Raw genomic sequence first — 20,034 nt, 5'->3', positions numbered from 1 at the left:
TCTAGAAAATTTGCTTAAATTTGATAGAAGAATGTTCAAGTTCATTGGTACATTACTTATTTTTATTTATATTATTAGTAAATTATAATAGTAAAAGTTGTGCATACTAATATCTATTTATTAATATAATAAAAATTTAAGACTAAAATTGATAACATAATGGGTTGAAGAATATTATAGAGATGTTGATGGAAAATTTTATATGTTAATAGTATAAAAAATAATAGCAAGCCAAGACATAAAAATATAAATAATACTTTTTATATCTTATAACTAATTGATAAATCTTAGTGTCATGTAATTTGAAACAATATCATTTACATGGAATTGGGTAAAACTTACAATTGGATAGTAAAGAGGCATAAGGTATAAAGTTGAAGTTCATTCAATAAATTTTTAGCAGTTATAAAATGTAAATTCCTAAGGTTCCATTCTATATTAGCAATTATAATAATTAATGTCATGAATAAATATTATTTATGACACTCACACACTTTGTTTACTGTAGTGTTAAGGTTGAATAAATGAGATATGCGAAAGTGTTAGAAAAATTAAAATTATAAGAGTAATATATGAAACTTGATTAAAAATTATTTAAATTAATAAATTAAAAAATAATAATAGAATGAGTTACTATTTAAGGAAGAAATATCAGATATATAAATATGAATTAGACTTAGGTAAAAGTTCAAATTGAAATAAATACAAATATTTTATTTTTTAAAAAAAATCTTTGAATTTGAATTTGAATTTGAATTATCCAATATTGAAATTTTAAACTAAAACCAATATAGAGTTAAATCTAAATTGAAAGAAAATTATTTAAACATCATTTACTCATAAAGCTAATGTTCATGAAAAACATAACGGTTAAAATATTAATTAAATTGAAATTGAAAGAAATCATTTAAATACAACTTAATCTATTTTTATTTTGACTTAGTAATTGAATGAATAATTGAGGTTGTTATAATAATATTTGAGTGTTATTAATCCTTTAATCTTCCACTAATGCCAAGTGATAAAATTTCCAAGCAATTTTTTATTATCTTTATAATAAACTTATACTAATTTGTTTTTCTTTTCCTCTATAGATTGAAATTATGATTTCTTCTGGGAGATGCGTAAAAAGGAGAAATTTGCATGACCTTTTGCATGACTTCCTACACTCTATTATTTGGTGTATTATTGTTTTGTACTAAAACATTATGGATGGCTAGAAGTTTTATGTCGGTTTTAATTTTCACCCTCTCAAAGGGGATCCAAAAAGCAAAACCAGCCAAAAAATACCCTCTAAGATCCTGCAGACCCAACCAAAACCCAACCAGACGGTCTAAAAAATCTAGCAAAACGGGATTTCCTAATGACTAATACTTTCTAGGTTACTTCTCATACAACAACAGCATTGGATGCTCACATTGTAGTTTATTATCAATCTTTATCCTTTTTTTTATTTTACATGTTATTGGGCATTTAGTTCAAAGAAGGTGGATATTTTTTTTTAGAGCAAAAGAGAGTTATTCATTAATAAACGAAAAGGAGAACAAACTACAAGGAAGGGAAAAAAACACCAAACCACCCAAGGAACAAACACAACAGCCCAAAAGAAAAGAGAACAACCACCCTACCTCATAAAAGGAAAATTTTCTTTAATAACTTCGGCAACCCTTGAATAGCATCTTCATCACTACCAGGGAAAGACATGCCTGCAAACTGAGCAAGACGCCAAGCCTTCTTTGCTCGCGTGAAATAAGGACCCGAAGGAGAAGGAGGACTGCGCGGGGCCGGCACATTAGCGATAGTCACACTCTCCGATTTACGGGGTCGACTCCTAGGCCGCCGAGGACTCGCCACCTTCGCCGCTTTAGATTTCTTAGGGCGACCACGAGGACGGGGCCTAGGAGGAGAAAAATCAAGAGCGGGATCATGACCATATGCAGCAGCATCCACCACGAGGACATCCTCCTCCCACACAGAATCTGAAAAAACTTCCAAACAATCAAGATTATCCCTAATAGGAATGGAACCGCTACCAGAGCACGCGCCAACCTCAAAACAAGAATGCGATGGATGAAAAGAGCCTTGTCCATCACAACTCAAAGAACCAACATCATATAGAGCGGGAACCGGATCCCCAACAACCTCCCTTGCCTCCAAGTAGCCGCTAGCCGCAAAAACAGAGGTGGTGTGGTCCTTGAAAGCTACGGATAGAAAACCAGATTGGTGCATCAAAAAATCATTGAGCCAAGGTAAAAAATTGTTCCTAGTTCCAAAGGGTGAAAATAATGAAAATTTCAAATTCAAAAACCCCTTCCTAAAAGAAACTGAACAGTCTCTGAATACAAGCCTTAGCCTTGGAGAAACCAATGAATTAAGAGCTCCTGAATTGTCAAGATTGGGCACAAGTGGGAGAAGCGGGTCCCATGCCCAACCTGCCTCTTCACTAACCTTCCTCTGTAACTCAACACCGCCCGCAAGAATGACGCAGAGCAGGCTGGTCTCCCCGAGGAAGCTGACTCCTCTGAATGCGGGGTAACATCTCCGACGCAAGGGAAACTCCTGGAACAGAGCATCTGCGACTAGAACTCTTCCCCTTCTTTCCAGCAGAAATCTCAGGTTTAACTGAGATGTAAGCACCACCCAACCTAACACCATCCAAAAATTCCATGGCTTTAACTGCGTCTTCTTTCTTGGCGTACCGAACAAATCCGAAGCGAAATTTTCTCCCGCTTCTCCTCTTACGCTGAAGAAAAACATTTGTCAGCATACCGTGTTGCTTAAAAAGGTCCTTCATCTGGAAGTAGTCCACTGAATCAGCAATCCCGTCGATGAAAAGAGGATAGCAAGGACGTTCAGCACGCACAGCAGCATCAACCATCCTCGCAGCGCCCTCACCCTGATCCCCCTCATTGTCATCCTCTTCATCAGAGCTTGAGCCGTCACCAATGGAATCAGAAGAGGCATGCTTGGTAGTTTGAGATAAGGAAACCCTAGCAGAGCAGTTGAACTGTTTCATTGCAAAAAATTTAAATATATTATAAAAAAAGGTGGATTAATAGAAGGTGAAAAGGATGGGAAGACAAATAGGCATATAGATGTTGCAATACACGATTCGACGTGAGTCTTTTTCATACATTGATTGATTATATTAAATTTTTTAGACTCTCCTAAATCATTAGGTTTACTTTATTAAAATTAGAATGAAAATTGCGGAGGCAATCAACTGGTGTGTACACTTTGAGGCTTATACACAGACTAGATGATGGCGTACTTAAGCCAAGAAAATAACGAAGAAATTTTAGTTGTGATAGTTCATCTTTGTATGATCAAAAACTTGGGATGCTGATGATGAAGTTCGAGATTGGGTACACAGTTGAAAGGAACCATGTTTGATGGAAGACTAGGAATTGAGCGTTAAGTAGCTTACGTGAAAGTTCTGAAGGCCTTGCAACGGAGAGCAATTCAAGGTGCAATGATGAAAATACCAAGTGTCCAAATTATTTTGGGATTTAGTCAGTCAAGGGCGTCAATTTGTTGTAGGTAAGCTCTTCTTTTTTATGTGAGATTCATATACATACTCTATAGTAAAGTTATTTGGATATTCAAGTAAAAATCTTTTCTTGACTTAAAAAAACGTAAAACAAATCTGCCAGAACTCCAAGATGCATAAACTCCCAAGAACATCCCCTAAACTCATCGGCTTCAGGCATAACAGCACCGGTGTTAAGTAGGTTCAACAATTCTTATATTTAAAATAAATTTTATTATTTTAATTCATGATTCTTCTTTTAGTAAATCTATAAAAATAACTAAGAATATGAAAAAAAATACACATTATAAACAAAAATGAATATCTCTGTGTATTTCACAGGTCACAATACTAGGACTTGAATTAAAACTTCTCGAGTCAAAATCTGTTTATATTTTCCAAAAAAAATTTCTTCTGTTTTTGTGCTCAATCAACAATTATTCTAGGCTTAATCCTCAAATTAGTCCCTGTCTTTGTGTCACCGTCTGAACCAGGTCCCTGACCGGAAAAATTTGTGGAAAAGGTCCTCATCAATGCAAAACGTCTGAAGCAAGTCCTCGCCGGAGCCCGGAGCTCCGGCGAGTGATGATTTGGCATGCTGACTGTATTACTAATGCTGATGTGGTTTTAAAAAAAATTAAAAATTAAAAAGTTAAGGTTTAATCAACATAAATTAAGTATTTCTAATCCTAACCCTAAACTAATTCACATAACCTAATTTCCTCCCAATCTTTTCCTAATTTCCCCCAAATTATCCCAATGCCCAATCGTATACCTCACACAACACAATCTGGAATTCCACAATCTGAGGTATACGAAACACAAAATCTTCAATCGCGTTCCACTTCCTTTTCTCTTCTCCCCTCCGCTCCCCTTCTCCTCACTCGTTCCTCTTCTCTAACCACCGAGTCCAGCTTTGGCGAAGGAAAACAAAAACACGAAATCTGCATTGGATGCAATCTGCTCAGATCTGGGTTTTTTTGGTTTGTGTGAGGGAGGGATTGAGGATGAAGATGATGAAGAAGGGGAGGAGATGAAAAGAGGTTGCAGTAGCATAACCCATAACCAGAAGTTGCAGGAGAGGAAGAAGGAAGACCAGAGCATGACCAGAATCCAGATTTCCAAATCAAACCCATTAACCCAGAATCAAACCCCCAACCGAACCCTAAAAACCCACGGGAGCTTCATTTATTGGTTTTTGCTGTCTCTTTTAGTCTAGTGTCTTCTCTCTTTACTAGCCCATGTACTCTTTTGTTTTTCCTGTACTGATATGGCGCTTGTTGTGTACATGGGTTTGTAGCATCCCTTAATGCTACCTTTTTTATTCATTAATTTGGCTGTTCAAAAAAAAAAATACTCACCGGAGCAAACAAACCCACCCCCACCCTCAACATTTTTCACACTGTCTCATCTTCTCCTTCTTCATTTTTTTCTCGGTTTCAACTGGATCTCGTGATAACAGTTCATAGGTTGTTGTTGCTGTTGTTGCCAAAAGCGTGACCAAAACCTTAATTGGAAGAACAAGGTTTGTGCTTTCTGTGCTTGTTGATTTGACTGGAACAAACGATGATGATAAATTGTGGGTCAAATGTTTCAGCTGAAGGTGGAACAAGTGAGCTTTTGTGTTTCTGAGTCTGAAGAAGATGAGTTGGGGTAATTGGTTAAGGAATTAGGATTAGTTGGGGGGAATTAAGATTGTTTAATTAGTTTTGGTTTAGAATTAGAGTTAGGTTAATTATGTTAATTATATTATGTGTAAATTAATTATTATTATTTTTTAGTGTCATGTCAGCTTCATTTACACAGTCAGCATACCATATCATCACTCGCCGGAGCTCAGAGCTCCGGCGAGGACTGGCTCCATACGTTTTTAAAAGAGAGGGATTTAATCCACAATTTTTACCGGTCAGGGACCTGGTTCAGACGGCGACACAAAGACAGGGACTAATATGAGGATTAAGCCATTATTCTATATGAAAATTATTGTTACCTCAAAAAAAAATTAAAATTACTTTCTTTTTGGGTTAGACGTCTTTCTTTTAAGGAAATCATGTTCGAGTCGAGAACATCCATATCACTGTGAGGTTATATCTCTTAGGGGAAAGTTTCTTTCATTCCACATGAAACAAAAAATAAAAATCTATATGAAAATTACCTAAATGCACATCAAATTTACTTCACATAACTCTAATGTATTGTCATTTTTTCTCTTTTTTTTTACACTCTTTTATTTCTTAGATTTCTTTTCATATGTTTATTGTTTGACATAAATAATGATGAAAAGACACACACACACACACATATATATATATATAATAAATTATTTTCTGCAAGAGAAAAACAAACACATTTATCATAAAAAAATACTTACAAACTAATATTTTCTTATATCCAAAATTAAATTTTATCATTTATTAATCGGCAAATTATCTTTTGCCAATGTTAAAAAGTACTACACACACCTTTATTAATACCAACCACCCTAATATGTAGCGGTAGTGAAAATGTAACACACTTTCAAGTGTGGTACACATTGGGGGATGATAATGATAGGTGTGAGTGATATTAATATCAATGTCCATTATCTTTTAATACATATAACAACAATAACACGGATTTTAAAATTTTACGCAATAAAAAAATGAAACCCCCCATGCATCGCACGGGTAAAAAATACTAGTACAAATATAAAAGCAGTGGTATTTAGGAATATTTTCAGTTCTATTGTGGTTTATGAGCAACCTTGAATGTTGTTTCAAAAAAAAACATTTACTGCTAAAATTTATTAATTCTCGTTAGATGTTTAAATAAAAAATTAGGATGAGTTGATCTTTTCTTTCACCTAACTTTAAATATTGTTCCAGTTAAATTTTGAATCCCTAGATCTAAAGAAACTTGATGAAGTGCGAGTTTAGTAAAGAATGGGTCTCAAAAGAACGGACTTGAGATGACTCGAAAGACAAATTAAATGACAATTTCAATTGTCACCAAAGAATTATAAATCTTTTCAATTTTGTAAAAAATAATTTTTAATCCTATTAATGAACTATATAAGAATTATACATCATTTGTATTAAACTTTACATGGCACAAGGTTCTAAAATAACTATTAATGAGACGGATTGCTGGAGACTTGAAGCTAAAATTACATGAAATTTTATCTCGTGTGATGTCAAGGAAATTGTAATCCTCCTTGCATAGTTCCGAAAAAGTCATGCTTTGTAGCTAGTGAGTAAGGAGTGTTTATGAGACGGGTTGTGCTCGTCTTTCACACTACCCTAAATATTTGTCAGTTCAATTTTTAAACCTGAACTAATTCCTAGACCTGACAAAATCCAATGGAGTGCGGGTTTAGTAGACTTGAGCCAAGACGAGTTAAAGAACAGAGTCGGGTCGTGTATGCCCTATTGGTATTGAAAGGAATGGTTGAATATTTAAGAGCTTCGGCCAAAAGAGAAACGATTTTTACCTGAAGCTGAAGAAACTGGTTATCCAATGACAAAGCCCAGTGCCTTGAAGCTAAAGCTATCCCCCATGAAAAAAGCCAAAAAAATAATTGGACAAACCATATGACAATCCTCGTTTTTTTGTCAAACCATATGACAATCCTACATCAAATGCATTTTAATAATGGGCCAAACTTAAGGTGTAAAATATGACCCCAACACTTGCAAGAAATAGGCCCATTTTCTCGTTCGGTGCCAAAAAAAAGGGCAGCTAATTTAAGCGGCTGGAAAAAGGAATAATAAACCTAAAATGCGTTTGCCGGGAGTCGAACCCGGGTCTATTGCTTGGAAGGCAATTATCCTAACCGTTGGACTACAAACGCTTTGTTGTTAATAAATTTCATATTTTACTTTTTCTAGCAACCTTTCTCTTATTGTAAATCTAATGATTAAAATCTAATGTCATTCAAAATTTACATGATTGTAACATATTTTCAAAAGGTCTTATTCTTGTTTCCTTATTTTATGAAATAATTAATGGTATGTTAAAAAATAAAAATAAAATTTTTCCGAAGCACCAAAAAAAGAAATTAAAAGAAAGAGAGAAAAGAGAATAAGAAAATTGATAGTTTTTAAGTTGTTTGGTACTATTAAAAAAAAAAGTTGTTTGGTAGGTAATGAAGGTTTTTTCTTCTTATTTTAGAAGAGTAAAGGTATTCTAAAATTCTAAATTCTAAAATTTTATTAAATTAAATAAATTAATCTTACTTATTAAAAAACAGGCATTTTTCCCTATATTTGCCATATGTAATGCATCAAAAAACTCCACAAATTGTTTTTTCAGTTTTTTGTTTTTGTTTTCCTTGGGAAGTAACAAAAGCATAATACAGCTGGGGAAGGGAAAAAACGCGTAAAATAAAATAGCTGGAAGATTTCAATTTTCAATGCAAACAGCAACACAATATATTTGTAGTGTACCTATTCAATAAAAAAATGAATCTGTAAATTTGAATCTCAAGTCAGAAAAAACAAAACATTAGAAGATTTGAGGAAGAAATAAACCAAAGTAGCAGTTACAGACAGATTGGTAGCAAGCAAGTACCAAACAAAAACAACAACCAAATTCTTAACTTGGCTTAGCCTTGTTGGATTCTGGTAAACTCTGAAACCCTCACCCCAAAAACCTACACATCATTTCAAACCAAACCCAACCAAACCAAACCAAATTGTTCTTATTTTCATCAATAATTATAGTAATTGCAATAATGTGTTAGAAACTTGAAATCTTTGGCTGAAAGGGAACCAGGGAGGATCATGGGGAGGAGGGACCCATCTGGTGCTACCAGTCTTGAGGTCAAGGTTCATCCACGCCATGGGGACACCGCCGCCGCTCACCCCGGACGGGGCCCTCCGCCGCCCGTTCCCGATCGCGACTTCAGCCTCTTCAAGCGGTGGTTCCCGTGGCTTGTTCCGACCTTTGTGGTGGCCAACATTGCCGTGTTTCTTGTCACCATGTATGTGAATGATTGCCCTAAGCATTCCCTGCGTGATTCCTGCGTTGCTTCGTTTCTGGGTAGATTCTCCTTTCAGCCCCTCAAGGAGAATCCCCTCTTTGGTCCTTCTTCCTCCACGTGAGTTCTTTTCTTTCTTTCCATTCCTTCATCAATGTCATGGATTCTTGGTTTTTCTTTCTTTTTTTGAACATCATTTCTTTGAAATTTCTGTGATGGGTCATCATAGCTTTGATTAATGGATGTGTACTTGTGTTGTGCCTATCTTGCTAAGTTGTAGGTAGTTGTGTTTTTTATGGGGTTTCATGATATGTAATTTTTGTTTGTTCAGATTAGAGAAGATGGGTGCTATGGAAGTTGATAAAGTGGTTCATAGACACCAGGTTTGGCGTCTCTTCTCTTGCATGTGGTTGCACGGTGGGGTCGTCCATGTGCTTGCCAACATGTTGAGTCTTGTTTTTATCGGAATTCGGCTTGAGCAAGAATTTGGATTTGGTATGGTCCTGGTAATTATCCTTGCATTGTTCAAGTTTATCACGAGAAATTGTCATGACCATTGAGGGAAACTCTAAACTGATTTGAGCAGCTAAATGAATAAAAAACATTTTTTCACTTATCAGTTTCAGATTGTAATATCATCTACTTTGGTTGTTTCTTTGCAGTTCGAATTGGATTTGTGTATGTGATATCTGGTTTTGGAGGGAGTTTGTTGTCTGCTCTATTCATACAATCAGGCATCTCGGTTGGTGCTTCCGGTGCGTTATTTGGCTTACTAGGAGGGATGCTGTCAGAGCTATTAATAAATTGGACAATATATGCCAATAAGGTGAACTAAACAATAATTTTGTTAAAATTCGATGGTGCTTCCTAGAAAATAATCCACTCTGCATTTGTGCCACATGCAGCTATTTTATTTATTTGCGTTTTATTTTTTGTGTTGTTTTGCAGTTCGCAGCGTTGTTGACTCTTACGGTCATTATTGTAATCAATTTAGCTGTTGGGATCCTTCCACATGTGGACAATTTTGCACACATTGGAGGATTTGTCTCCGGCTTTCTTCTTGGGTTTGTCTTTCTGATTCGTCCACAGTTTAAATGGATTAGCCAAAGAAATCATAGTGCTGGGTATGCTGCACCTTCTGTGAAACATAAGCACAAACCTTATCAGTATGCACTGTGGATCATCTCTTTCACATTACTGACTGCTGGGTAAGTCCTCATTCAATTTTTTCTTTCTTTTTTAAAATTTACCTTTTACTTTGTTAGCGTATCTAATTGCCTTGATATCTATGAGAAGGTCTTTACACAAGATTAGGACTTCAATACTTGTTTGGCAAAAACTTCGCTTGTTTAAGATTGAAGTTATTTTCGGGAAAGGGTTGTTATTCTAGCTTCTATTTGAGTGTCTGCTCTGGGTTTTGCATGGGGGTTCTTTGTCAGACATGTATATTGTGGATGGCTCTCTTTCTGATTTTGTTTTTCCTGGTTTTCTCTTCTCTATCATTTTAGTATGGTTCCTGATCCTCCTTGCTCTGTCCTTCCCTTCTGTCTTAATTATATCTAGCTATGGGTGGGGATCCACATCCACTTGCATTAAGAGTAACCCTGACTGGATTTACTCCGCCTAATAATTGTGTATAGAACATGAATTCAGCAAACCCAACCGTAAGTGGATCCCCATGTGCATGCTTGCATGCTATGCGTATCAAGTGAGAGAAGTTGAACATGAGAATAATTGCTTTTGACTATATAATTATAGTGAACGATCAACATTATAGTTAAGTAAAACAATTGAAACTAGAAAATGTTGAGTATCCATATGATAGGAGCTATATTTACTGTTGAATTAAGAGGAACATTCCAGATAACAGAGCTCTAGTTACAGAGGAAAAATGCAGCAAATATAGAAATTAGAAAGGAATAAATGGCCTCTGAAAAGGAATAACTTGTCTGCACTGGCAGAAGCCACCCACAACTATGCCAATAATTTCCTTCTCCAACACCTCAATCCATTCCCTCATATTCATGTCTCCCTATGCTCCATTATATTGTATTCCTATCTCCTACGGCCACATCAGGTTTCTGAGGATTTACAATTACAGTTTTCTCTCCACTAGTAACAAACATCCCTCCACCATTTCCCACATTATTTTCTGTCCTACCTTCACTTTTATCCCTTCTGTAGTATACTCTCATTGGAGGCCCATGATGAGAGGCCATCACCATATATGGTTGTAAGTTCAGGATTAATTGTTTTCACTAGAACGGTTCTCTTAGATATGTCTCCTATAAAGAACTCTTTTTTGGAGAGGGGGGAATTAAACTTGCAGTCTCTCTTCAATAGTTTCTTTGGGAGTCATTTTTACATATTGCTTCTGTTTCTCATCAACAGCGAGATTTACTAGTCCATACTACTACAATATATTGATTAAATGTTATGGCGTCTGATATACTATTTATTTTGATGTGATGTTTATTTTATTATTATTTTATCTGTGTTGGTGCTTTGTGCTCAAATCTGAAAGTTGAATTGTTTTAACAGATTGATTACTGGGCTGGTTTTGCTCCTTCGAGGTGTTGACATGAATGATCGTTGCTCCTGGTGTCATTATTTAAGTTGTGTCCCTACCTCAAAATGGAGCTGCCAAAATCAAAATATTTACTGTGAGGTGAGTGCTCATTTCTTGATTACTTTCCATCCATGCAGCTTCCAAGGAAAATGTATGATTTTACCGCCAAATCTATTGATGATTTAATGCCTGATAACTCCAAACATTAAAGGAGATTGTTGTACAATGTACTTCTTTTATCTGAATTGGTTTTGATACTAAATATTCTCTGCTGTGACGCTGCAGACAACACAAATAGGAAACCAACTCAACATAACATGCTTGAGCAATGGGAAAAGTGACATGTTTCCTCTGCCTAGCTCTTCTGAGGCTCAACAACTATGTTCTCAACTTTGCAGTTGATAGACACACATGAACCACTTCGTGGTGCGATGTCAGTCAACAACTTGTGCATATGATTCATTCTTGGTAGTGCAGAGAAATTCTTTCTTCTGGATTGGTGATGGTTGATATGTCCGCCATCGTGAGCATATTCTTGTCAGCGCTATTTCCATCTCTTAGTTATGAATTACTGTGTGCTATTATTCTTTTGTAGCAGGAGAGGGGAGGAGTGGAAGTTGTATTTGGTTTAAAAAGAAAATTAACTCTTAAAGATTGTAAATGCTGTCAAATGGATGGATCCAAAAACAAATTGCATGCTTTAGATTATGAGCTTACAGGTAAATTCTTTTTGTTTAAACAGTATCTCACATGAAAATTTTAGTTTTTGCTAGTCATTCAAAATCTTGATATGTGCATCACTATGATGTTCCTATCTAGGCTTCATCTCTAAATGTGACATCGGGGGTTCATACTGAATGACATATTAGTATGTTTGGTACCATGGCGCAAATTTAATAAGTCCTAGTACATGAGAAAATGTGTATTGAGCATGAAAGAGCAAGAATCCACTAACCAATGCATTTTCAGATTTCTTGTAGTCCACTGACCAAATTATGTAAATGATAAAGACAAATAAAGCTCAACTAGAGTCTACTGAGTTGATTTAAAAAATAATAGTCTACTGAGTTTAAAAAAAAAATTAGCACCAAGTGATTAGTCTATTAAAGAAATGAAGGTACTATAATGTCAATTGGTGATTAGGCGCATATAAAGACTTGTTTAAACTAATCATTGCTGCCAGTAATCATGGTACTTAAATTGAAGGTTTGAGAGAACTCCTAGTGTCAAATTAAGTTAGGAAGAGGTATTACAATTTTGAGAGTATTGCATGGAATCCATGTTAGGATTAGCAGACATGGGATGTATAAATTGTTACTGATTTTAGGTCATTAAGGGTAGGTTATTCAATATTAGGTGTAGGCAATGCCGCAATGGTATGACATCCATCGAGTCAATTGCTTTTGGATTACTACCATCTGTTTGGATCCAAGAGAATGATCATGTGGCGAATGGGCCTGGTGCGGTTGGGTTTGGGGCCTTTGGGTCTGAGTGACTTTGGCCTGTTTGGTTGTTAGGACTTGGAGTTTCCAAGTTCCAAGCCTAACATCAAGCAAATATTTCGATTGACCTAAAAAAAAGCAAATATTTCTATTCTTATCAGAACTCATAAAATTTCAACATGATAGTGTCATGTGAAATGTTACGTGCAGTTTTCACATTAGAGAACCATGACTCAGAGTACCATTCTTTATAGACACAGTGTAATAGAACCTTGAGAAACCTGAATTTCGATGTCTTTTTTATTGGTACTTTTGAGCTTTTAAGAATAAATGGTTCATTGTCCCTAATTGATGCCTTGATAGGATAAAATCCTATAATTATGTTTAACCATGTTGGAACAAAGTTAACATATCAGTTGTTTTCAACACTCTTGTCGAATGAATGTGTTGCCTAACTTCACTTTTTTTGGTATATCTAATGAATGTGTTGCCTAACTTTTGACGGTTGAGTGAATTTATCACTTTGATGCTAGTAGGGTGGGTGGTTAATGCTTTTCATTGTTGCCCTGTGTCACCTGAAATACTTTCCCACTCTTTTCTTCCATTTTCTAGATTCTGTGGCCCCATAGTGTATTTTATCACAAGCAGTTTCATTTATATATGATGATGCTGAGGTTATTGGTACTTCATAGTTCATATACTCGAGTATGGTAGTTAGGAATATGGAAAAGAACTATAAAGTAGGAAGTTGCTTGCTCCACAATCTTAGGAACCTAAAAATGAGAAACAAAGAAAAGAGAGACAACATGACACCGTGATCCTAAGGCATGTGAACATGAAATATGATAGCAAAGCTTTCCTGCAAAATCAATCTTGTCTGTTAATTTGTGGTCATACCGAATCCTTGGTTCTTTGATGTAGAAAATGGTCCAACGTTGAATGCGGGGCAAGGCTAATGATGAGATGACTGCATTACTGCATCAACTCCACGGCATCATCCTAGTGCTCACAATACATTTTCAACCTTTCTTGCTTACTTTTCCAAAATAAAATGGTCCAATCTTTGGCAAAATTGGCGATTTGGCATGACAATCGCCTAGTCCATTTACTACGGAAATTGTCTGATCCTAAAAGGGTCTGAGTTTGAAACACTTCTGGTATTTACTCATGAAGATCAATTCATAGTTATAATTGTTGAATGAGAATTGCCATGGCACCAAGCATCAATATATCTTTTCTGTTGTACTATGTAGAGCGAAGGGTACAAACCAACAAGACTTTTGGGCTGGGGTCACATAAGGATCTACACTACAAGAAAACAACAGATTACCGACGGCTAAAAATCGTCGGTACGCACTAAAACTGTCGGTATCAATGTTTTACCAACGACCAATGAGCTTTCGGTAAATGACTCATTGGTATTACCGAAGACTGTACCAAAATCGTCAGTAATTACCAACGGTTCATAGCTATCAACAGTCACTACCGTGGGAAGTTACCGATGATTCGAGCCGTCGGTAATGATTATTTTTTTAATTCAGGTTCTTTTTCATTTTTCATCTTCATTTTAGGTTAGTCCTCTCTTCATAATTGTCCTTCTCTTTCTTTTTATTGTCGTCTTCCCGTTTCAGTTCGTCGTCAATTTGGTCTTCAATGATGCAAACTTAGCTGTGAGACCGACAATTTCAGGTGATGAAGATCATGGTTGCTTATTTTGTGATTTTTTCTCTAATAATGGTTGCTGATTTTGTCTCAGAAAATTATTGCTGATTTTATTTATTTAATTAATTCAAATTTAAATCATTTTCCTACATGTGATTAAAAACAATAAAAGCCGGCTAATTAACTGATACATCAGCATTTACCTACAAGCTGGCATACGACTTAAGTGGTCAACATGGTCAAATGACGAAAACCAACAAGTGTATCAAGTTAAGGGATGGAAACCATCAAAATTTTAATATAGAGACGGAAACTAAATTCTCACTATAGTTCAAGGACTAAAAACTTATTTAACCCTATAATATAATTTTGTTTGGTGCTTCAGAAAATAAACAAACAACAAAACAACAACTAAGAAACCCCTAATGAATCCTTCAACAGCAGAACTTGAAGCTCTGAAGGAGGAGCTTCAATTCTCAGCGAGCCAGGCAAATGAGAACGAGCCCCTTGTCGGGCAAGCCAGTCCCCTAGCATATAAAATATGTTACAATTAAAATAGCACATAATGATATTAAGTCAACAAAATACTCATACTTACAAAGCGAAGCGTTTGTAGAACGCTCATTAGCCTATGATTGTTGTTGGTCCATTTATCAGATGACTGTTTTAAAAAATCTTGATTTTAAAGATCAATTATATCAAACAATAAACACACAAATTAAATATAATATACAACTTAACAAAAAATTTAACGATGAAATTTCGTGTACAAATCTTATAAAATAATATAATTAACTAATTCACAATGCAAAATTAACTTACAACACAATACAAAATATACAAATAATTAACAAAATTAAATACAAACAAACAAATAAAAATTACATGGATAACACTAGAGTGGATTCAGTAAGAGACACGAGGCCAATAAGCTTATATATAGTTTTTCGACAGCCTAAACCAATGATATTTACTGACGACTTTGGGTAAATAGCCAAGTTCGTCCCTGAATGTGTCCACCGACTTCACATTCGTCCTAGAATGAATTTTATTCATCTCGCGGTCCCCCAAAGTGGCAAACGTCCGTCACTTTAGTCTTTGACGTTAAAAAACACTAACAGACGTTACCAAATTCATTTTTTTAAAACTGAAAAATCATTTAAGTAAATTAGAATAACAATTGAACTAAAATCTAATTAAATAAAACAGAAAAAAAAATTCTTAACGTGAACCACTGGTCTTCATCTCCTTCTTCTCATCATCTTCTTCATCATCTTCACAAATCCTTCCACCACAACCCAATTCCCCACCACAAACCTTCCAACACCATTAAAATAATGCATTCCTGGAAAAAATAATAATAATGCATTCCTGAATTCAGATCCAATGTCAGCTTGGATCAGAACATGTTCCCAACCAGAACCCGAACCCCCCTCCCAACAAAATCCCACAACAGCAACAAATCAAGCACGAAATTGAACATAAGAAAGTGAAAATTGCCACAGATCCATCCCACTTTTCACACAAATAAAAAAAACCCAACAATCACAAAATAGAAACCCCATCACACAACATGTTTGGGAGCTAGAGCAAACGAAGCAAGGAGAAGGAGTGGCTGAGAGAGAGAAAGAAAACCCCGATCTGGATCTGGCGGCTCAATCGCTGACTGCATGGAAGATGGTCCGTCTTCCCCAAGCCCAACCTTCTTCTCTTCCCCTCTCCTTCCTTCACGCGGCCGCTTAGGGTTCTTCGCCGCCCCAACACTATCACCGCCACCATATCTGAACCCGAGGTCGAAGTGTTTGGAGGCGTGAGGTTCACGTTCAGCGTCCAGGTTCGATCCTTCATCTCTCTTGTTCTTGATCCCCCTCTGGTTCTTGAAGGGGCGGTGCCAGATTTATCATGAAAGGGAGAGCTAGGGTTCATTGTGGGTCTGAGAATGATGAAACACATACGGGCGTGGTGATGATTTATCGTTAAGCTTCCTGTTCCCTTGATCTGGTTTTGCTATGAAATTGGATTCTGACCTGGATTTTGAGTTTTGGTGGAGGAGGAAGAAGAGGTTGGGGATATGGGGGTTACGAGATTGTGGAGATTGGGGTTGTTGTGTTTCAGTAAAAAAACTGGGTGGGTTATGAAGAAAAGATGAAGAAGCAGATGCAGATGGTGATTTTTTTAGATGAAAAATTGGGTTATGATAAAAAACTGGGTTATGATGCAAAGATGAAGAAAAAAGGAGTAAGCTGAAGAAGATGAGAAGGAGATTAGGATTTTGTGTTTTAAATTTTTAATTAATCAATTTTTTAGTTAATTTTTTTTTTAAATTTAAATTAATGATTTTCACATGGGTAAAAAAATATAAAAAATGAATTTGTTAACGTCTGTTAGTGTTTTTTAACGTCAAGGACTAAAGTGACAGACATTTGTCACTTTGGGGGACCGCGAGATGAATAAAATTCATTCAAGGACGAATGTGAAGTCGGTGGACACATTCAGGGACGAACTTGGCTATTTACCCGACGACTTTTGAATGGGTATTTATAAGTTACAGACATCATTTTTTGTCGGTATTTTTGGCGGTCAATTGTTTTGCCCAACAAATTCACTGCAAAAGAAAACAAGTCGTCAGTAATAGTGCGCGGTATTACGTGCCAGATTACCGACAGTTGTGACCTTAATAATAGAGCACTAAATTTTCCCGCCAAAATTACCAAGGGCTATTGAACATTTAATTTTTATTTTATTTTTTTGCCCAAAATTCCTTTCCGACGGCCAAGCCGTCAGTAATAGACCATTGGTAAACAAAACTTTTCTTGTAGTGTTATAAGTGAAAATTAACTTATATATTATAATTAGGCGCTTCAAATGGTAGATGTCTTAAGTTGAAGTTTGAGTCTTACAAAGGAATATTGCAAGAAATGCTACAAATATTGTGTATAGAAAGGTTATTTCGATACGCATTTGTCCTTTCAAGATTCGTTCTCAATACAGTCGTCAATGATTCAAACATAATAAAACTGTCCAATTGGAATTAGTTACTTGAAGTTAAGGGAAGAATAATGTATGGGTTTGTTTGTCCACTTGACTGCCAATGTTGTCCCCTCTTTACTGAAACTGCTTCTCAACATTTGATTCCCTCAACTGATCTCCCTAACCCCACAGTACCCTGCAGGAACATTCATTCCCAATTACAGGAACAACAACAGTGTCTCAGGTAAATAGTGGCCTTTTAGTAACCAAAAGCCAAAACAAGCCCATAATGTCGTGTTCTACTAAAATCTCTTTTTATTTTTCCATTATCTTGCTCAGAATATTTCAGAAAATGAAATGTTATCTTTTGTTTTAAAATGGATTTGGAAATATCACTCAACTAGAAACTCAAAAATTGGTTGGGGGTATGAGATTGATTGACGTCAACGGCCAATCCATTCCTTGTTTGAGTGAAGTGGTTTCATTATTGGGTCACACCATTGCCTCAAATATTGACGAACAAGTTGCATTCATGTGGGCCTTATTTTCATTATTTAATAAAAGGGCACATGGAAGTAACATCAATATTGATAAGGATTGAAGTGGATAAAACTTAGAAGCTCAATTAGTTGCAACTTGCTGGAGACTGGAGTATCTCATCTTCTTCACATGCCGTTGGATAGTGGTTGTGTGTCTACTCTTCATCTCACCACACACCATATGCAATCTTTAGACCTAGCCTTATAAGCCAAAATTAGTCATCAATGCCTTCCCTTTGTCACAAATGTGCATGTGCCATATACACTAGTGCATTTCAGAGATGCAACACCACCATTGCATGTGTGTTTGAAATATGATAGAATTTTAGGTTTTGGAGGAGGATTAATTTCGGGAGAAGTTATTGGAGTAATTTTTTTTTAGAAAAAATTGATTTTAAAAACTCTAACCAGCCAATCTTTTGGGTTCAAATAACTTCGTACAATGTGTTCCACACTCCAAACCACATGTTGAGTCATCTCAAAGAAGCTCTTTTCATCATATAGTTAAGAAATAAGAGAAAATTTTAATTTTCTTTTATATCTCATAATCTTACTAACAGGAAAGATAATAAGTACTATCAAACTCAGATAAATAAGGGTAATTGACAGTAATTAAAGTACGTATACTGTTTATATGTGCTCGATCTTAAACTGATTTGAGTGTTAAATTTCTATTACGGATAGTTTCTTTGTCATTGTTACATTGATGCTTCAATAGTTCAATTTCAAACCATTAGCCAACACAACGAAGGTCAAGTTGGATTGAGGAGCATAAGAAAATGAATTAAAAATGAATTTCAAACATGCTATACAAAATTGGCAAGAGAGATTTAATTATAAGACTTCTAGGTCAACTTAATTAGCTAATATGAAGTCTTCATGATTGCTTGCTAATGACTGATAACAAGATGCTTATACAGTGGAGACTTGTTGACTAACTTTATTCAAAGTATTTAAACATTTTTTTTAGTTAAAGAGAATTCAACTAATTACAAACCCAGCCACTATAGATTTACTTTAATTCAAAAGGGGGAAACACTTTGTGGAATGCATTTAGTCATCAATGAACTGATAAATCAATACATGGTCCAATCTTCCAACAATCACGCCTAAATAGGTGGCACCAAATTCCCCTGTTCTCAATCTCAAGATTTTGCTCGGTATTGCACCATGTTAGAACTTAGAATTATGGTGGTTGTGGAAAGCAAAAAAGAGAGTCACTAAACTTGAAAAATACTCCCTTAAAAAATGGAATCAAATTAAAGTCAGCAAATGAAAGTAGTCAGCTACCATATAATCCCGATTTTCCTACCTAATAAGCCGTCGTATTAGCTATGAATAACACCCATTCATTCTCCCTTAATCAATTAGTTCCTTTACTCTTGCTTTATGAGCGTGTGTTTAGATATAGTTAAATTCAACTCGCTTCAGGTTCCGGGTTTATCTCTCACCTCCCAAAGGCCGAGGGTTCGAATCCCTTTGAAGTCAGTAAAATCTCAGTTGGTGGACAACCCTCCTTGAGGAGATCCCTCGGCGCTCCTTCTAGGAGTGGACCTCTGCTAGCCTCCGCCAGCACGCTACTGGCGTCCTGCCCGGTCGTCTGGAGGTGCTTTCTCTCCATTCTACCAAATTTTACTATACAAAAAAGATATAGTTAAATGCATCATAAACTAACTTTCATTTATTTTCATAAGAAGATCACATTTAACTTTGAGAAAATAGGAGATGCACTGACAGTGTAAACTTGTTTTACACATGCACCCAATTGATTTCCGCCACATCAGCAATTTATTAATTTACTAATTAAAATTAAAAAGATTTGTAACTACTTAGTCTTATGTGGCATAATGTGATTGAACGTCAGTGTAAAACTTCTTTACACTGGCGGTGCATATCCATTAATCTCTTTAACTTTTATTTTAAAATACATAATAACTTTGTTTGAATTGATAACAATATATATCCAAACAGAGCACCCTATCAATTTTACAGTGCAATCCAATTTATTTCAAATTGAGATGCATATCCTTGTATATGTATATGTATGTTTATGTGTGAAATAAATAAATTATTTAGTAACAATATGAGACTAGATATAGGCATCTATGGGATTTTTAGCTTATAAAAAAAAATCTATGGGATTTTTAAGTGTATTAATTTACAATTTATGATTCTTTATGTGTTCTTAAAGAGTAAAGAGGGGTCTATTTTGTCTTTTATTGTTTTGAGTAGATTTTTTTTTGTTAAACATGTTTTGAGTAGACTTGAGCACAATGAAAGACGAAGTCTTCCGTGAGTTAGTTGAGAAGTGTACCACCGTGATACACTTACTATTTTCAAGGTCTCCGAAAGATAATTCAAGTGAT

General features: G+C 35.5%; 2 protein-coding genes and 1 non-coding gene across 3 annotated transcripts; 1 reads left to right on the top strand and 2 right to left on the bottom strand.

Annotated features, from left to right (window-relative positions):
- Positions 1-1,629: 1,629 nt before the first annotated feature.
- Positions 1,630-3,016, bottom strand: LOC130719256 (uncharacterized). Its single transcript, XM_057569890.1, has 2 exons — positions 2,518-3,016; positions 1,630-2,201 (listed from the first exon to the last, which is right to left on the bottom strand). Exons 1-2 carry the CDS (start codon positions 3,014-3,016, stop codon positions 1,630-1,632), a joined length of 1,071 nt encoding a protein of 356 aa, XP_057425873.1.
- Positions 3,017-7,286: 4,270 nt separating this feature from the next.
- Positions 7,287-7,358, bottom strand: TRNAG-UCC (transfer RNA glycine (anticodon UCC)). The gene has a single exon. It is a non-coding gene; the product is annotated as a tRNA-Gly (tRNA).
- A 594-nt stretch (positions 7,359-7,952) lies between these two features.
- On the top strand, positions 7,953-11,794 carry LOC130729240 (RHOMBOID-like protein 1). The gene is made up of 6 exons (XM_057580917.1): positions 7,953-8,606; positions 8,818-8,981; positions 9,149-9,312; positions 9,435-9,694; positions 11,028-11,154; positions 11,341-11,794. Exons 1-6 carry the CDS (start codon positions 8,290-8,292, stop codon positions 11,455-11,457), a joined length of 1,149 nt encoding a protein of 382 aa, XP_057436900.1. The 5' UTR covers positions 7,953-8,289; the 3' UTR covers positions 11,458-11,794.
- Positions 11,795-20,034: the final 8,240 nt, after the last annotated feature.

The sequence above is a fragment of the Lotus japonicus genome, chromosome 1 (genome assembly GCF_012489685.1).
Source record: "Lotus japonicus ecotype B-129 chromosome 1, LjGifu_v1.2".
NCBI lineage: Eukaryota > Viridiplantae > Streptophyta > Magnoliopsida > Fabales > Fabaceae > Lotus > Lotus japonicus.
The sequence above is the reverse complement of the archived record's forward strand: the minus strand, read 5'-3'. Positions and strand labels throughout refer to the sequence as shown.